The sequence below is a fragment of the Vombatus ursinus genome, unplaced genomic scaffold (genome assembly GCF_900497805.2).
Source record: "Vombatus ursinus unplaced genomic scaffold, bare-nosed wombat genome assembly UNPS02014775.1, whole genome shotgun sequence".
NCBI lineage: Eukaryota > Metazoa > Chordata > Mammalia > Diprotodontia > Vombatidae > Vombatus > Vombatus ursinus.
This window is the reverse complement of record NW_020954553.1, coordinates 7,995,981-7,999,488: the sequence shown is the minus strand read 5'-3', so window position 1 is coordinate 7,999,488 and position 3,508 is coordinate 7,995,981. Positions and strand designations below refer to the sequence as shown.

At 44.8% G+C, this 3,508-nt stretch overlaps 1 protein-coding gene across 1 annotated transcript in view; it reads left to right on the top strand.

The window, feature by feature from the left end:
• The first annotated feature begins 3,191 nt into the window (after positions 1–3,191).
• The window catches only part of HDAC1 (histone deacetylase 1), a 27,237-nt gene continuing 26,920 nt past the window's right edge, over positions 3,192–3,508 (top strand). The window contains exon 1 of the mRNA XM_027864546.1: positions 3,192–3,276. Within this exon, the coding sequence (XP_027720347.1) occupies positions 3,228–3,276 (49 nt within the window). The 5' untranslated portion in view covers positions 3,192–3,227. The remainder of the gene's footprint in view (positions 3,277–3,508) is intronic.

The following is a 3,508-nucleotide window of genomic DNA, read 5'->3' as shown; positions in this document are numbered from 1 at the left end:
GGTATTGCTCTGCATGTTCCACCAAAAAGTGTTTGCCCTTTGAGAGCCCCTGATAAGCCCTAGGAGGCTAGAGCAGGAACCTGGCCAGGAAGTGGCAAGAAGTTCCAGAGTCCCCCCTTGTCCCCACTACAAATCAGTCTCTTGGATGATGGTGTTCCCCTCCCAAGCAAATCTTCCATCCTGAACCCCTGATCTCATCCTGGAATAATAATGATAGCTTATTTATACAGCACTTTAGGATCATAGAGCAATAATAATGACTAAATTTACATATTGATTTAAGGTTTGCAAATGATTAACATGTGTTATCTAAGTCAATTTTGACAATTCTACAGATGAGGAAACTGAGGCTGAGAGAGGTAAGTGAGTCAGGATTTGAATTCATGTCTTCCTGGCTCAAAGTCCAGCACTCTATCCACTGGGCTGCCTAACTGCCTTTAAAAACAAAAACAAAAAAACTCTTAATTCTTTGAATGTCACAAAGCAGTTTCTTCCCAATACTGAACTTGTGGTTGTTGTTTGTCTTTCATTCTCGAAGAGGACCATAACATCATGCCATGACATGTGAGTGAATTGGATTTAAGTGAGGCAGGGCTGTGCAGAGTCACCAGCCTCACTTTCTCCCCCAGAGCCATCTGGGTCCAGTGGCAAGATGTAGATCAGGATGACTGGCAAACACCTGAAATCTCTGCTAATGGGAAAACTCAGATTGGTGGATTACTTGAGAGCAAGAGTTCTGAGCTGTAGTGGGTTAAAATCAGTTAGGTGTCCATACTAAGTCCAGTACCAATTTAGTGAGCTCCTGGGAGCCAGGAGGCTTGACTTTCTAGGTAGCTCAGTGGATAGAGCCTGGAGTCAGCAAGACCTGAGTTCAAATCTTCCTTCAGACACTTACTAGCTGTTTAACTCAAGGCAAGTCACTTAGCTGCTGTCTGCCTTGATTTCCTTAACTGTAAAATGGAGATAATTATACTGCCTACTTCCCATGGTTGTAGTGAAGATCAAATGTGATAATATTTGTAAAGTGTTTAGCACAGTGCCTGACACATAGTAAGTACTTCCCTCTGCCTCTCTCCCCCCTCTTCTGAGTCTTAATTTCCTCATCTATAAAATAGGTACCACAAAGGCCATTTAGTCCAAGCACTTCATTTTACAGATGAGGAAACTGAGACCTCAGGTGGTTATGAAAGACTTGCCTAAAATCACTCCTGTTAAGTAACACAGACACAGTTTGGATTTGAACCTAGGTTCTCTGACTCCAGAGCCAGGGCTTTTCCATTGCATCATTTATTATGAGACTCAAGTGAGGTTGTCTTGGCAAAATGCTTTGAAAAATTTAAAGCCCTACATGTCAGTTATTATGAGTATCATTATTATCTATTCTAATTTTTCACATAGGGAAACTGAGAGCTGGAGAGGGATAATAACTTCCCCAAGGTCAATTGGTTAAGTCATTAATACAGGTAGGATTTGAGTGCAAGACCCCTGCCTGAGTTCATCAGCAGCATATAGTAGGTGCTCGACGTTGAATGAATTAGATTATAATAATCTGTGGCTGGGCTAGTCAATTAACCTTTTGGTCTCCCCTTAGACTGACCTTTCCCCTGTTCTCCCAGACTTCCCTTTTCCAGGCAATTCTCTGACTATATTTTGGTAGAGGGAGTTATCTTACTGGGTACTCCTTACTTAGATGAAATCACAGGTCTGGGGGGTAAGAAAGAAAGGAAGGAAGGAAGGAAGGAAGGAAGAAATACCACAAGGAAGTCATAGACAAGAAAATCCCAGCATCAAAATATTTATAGTAGCATATTTGGGAGTAGCAAAGAACAGGAAACAAAGTAGATGCCTGTTCATTGCAGAATGGCTGATTGGTTTTTATTTTAAAATATTTTTCCAATTACATGTAAAAACAAATTTTAGCATTCATTTAAAAAAAAAATTTGAGTTCCAAATTCTAGCCCTCTTCTCTTTCCCCTCTGAGAAGGCAAGCAATTTGATATATGTGCAGTCACGCAAAATATGTCTATATTAGCCATGTTGTGAAAGAATTCGTCTTTGAAAGTAATGGAATATTCCTGTGCTCTAAGAAATGACCAATATGATGAATACAGGGAAACATTAAAAGACTTACATGAACTGGTACAGAGTGAAGTAAACAGAGCCAAGGAAAACAATTTACACAATGACTACAACAATGTAAACAGAAAGAACAACCACAAGACAATCAAAAGTAACTGTTGCAGAATTACAAAGAACAAGAGGGCTTCTAAAAGAAGAGAGAAGACATCCTGTCATGGTCCTTTGCTGAGAGGTAGAAAGTCTGTGGTGTTGAATTTGACATATATTTTCAGATTTTTTTTTTGATGCAGATTGGTTTTGTTGATTTCCTCACTTTTTTCCCCTTTTTCCCCCCTTTAAAAATATTATTTTCTCTTTTTAGGAAGGGAATGCAGAGGAACTCTAGGAGAAACTTAGATGATGTAAAAACAAAAGATGTCAATATAATTTTTATTAAAAAAAAACCCCCACAAAAATAGCTCCATGGGACAGGTAGTGAGGCATTATTCTTCCCATTTAACAGATGAGATGAAGAAAATTGAGACCCAAGGAGGGGAAGTGACTTTTCTCCAGTTACAGGATTTAGAGCTGGAAAGGGGAGGGGGGTGTCTTTAGTTCGATACCATTTTACAGAGGATACAACTGAGGGTCAGAGATTCTCTCAAGATCACAAAACATGCAAGCAGTCTAGATAGGATTCGAACCTTCCACCCACTAACTCAAAGTGAGGGCTTCCCTCTACTAAACGACAAAGCCTTCTTCAAATTCAGCCCGCCCCCCATGCCCCCCAGTGAGTGGAGCAGCCCCGCTTTGAACCCAGGTGTCCCGACGCCAAAGCACCTTTAACGAAAGGGCCAATGCCAGGATGCCCCTCCGCAGCCTCCCAACTCCCATGCATTGCGGTACAGTCTGTGGCTGGAGGGCGCCCCCCACCTTCCACACATGGTACCGCCGGAGACGCTCCTGGCCGGCTTCTTTCCTGGCCTCCTAGCCAGGAGCCAACTTCCGGGGTGGGGATGCTGAGGTGTGATTGGTTGGCGTTTCGTCAACCCTGGTCGGTCATTGGTAGATGAGCGGGGACGGGGCGGGAGGAAGGAAGGGGACCGCGCCCCCTCCCTCAGGTTGGACGTAGTGCGGCGCCGCGGGCTGGCGCGAGGGTGCGAGGCAAGATGGCGCTGACTCAGGGCACGAAGCGAAAAGTCTGTTACTACTACGACGGTGAGTGCGGCCGGCCAGGGTTGGGGGGCTTGAGGGGACCAGACTGAGAGGATGGGAACCAGAGGGGACAGACTTGGGAGGAGGGGACTCGGAGAGAACACTACTGGGAGGAGCAGAGCCTGGGAGACTGGAAGGAAGAGAGGGGACTAAGGGGACAGGACGGGGCGGGGGGGGGCAGGGCTAAGAAGAGGAAACGAGGGGCAGGACTGAGGGGAGAGGAGCCTGGCGGGGG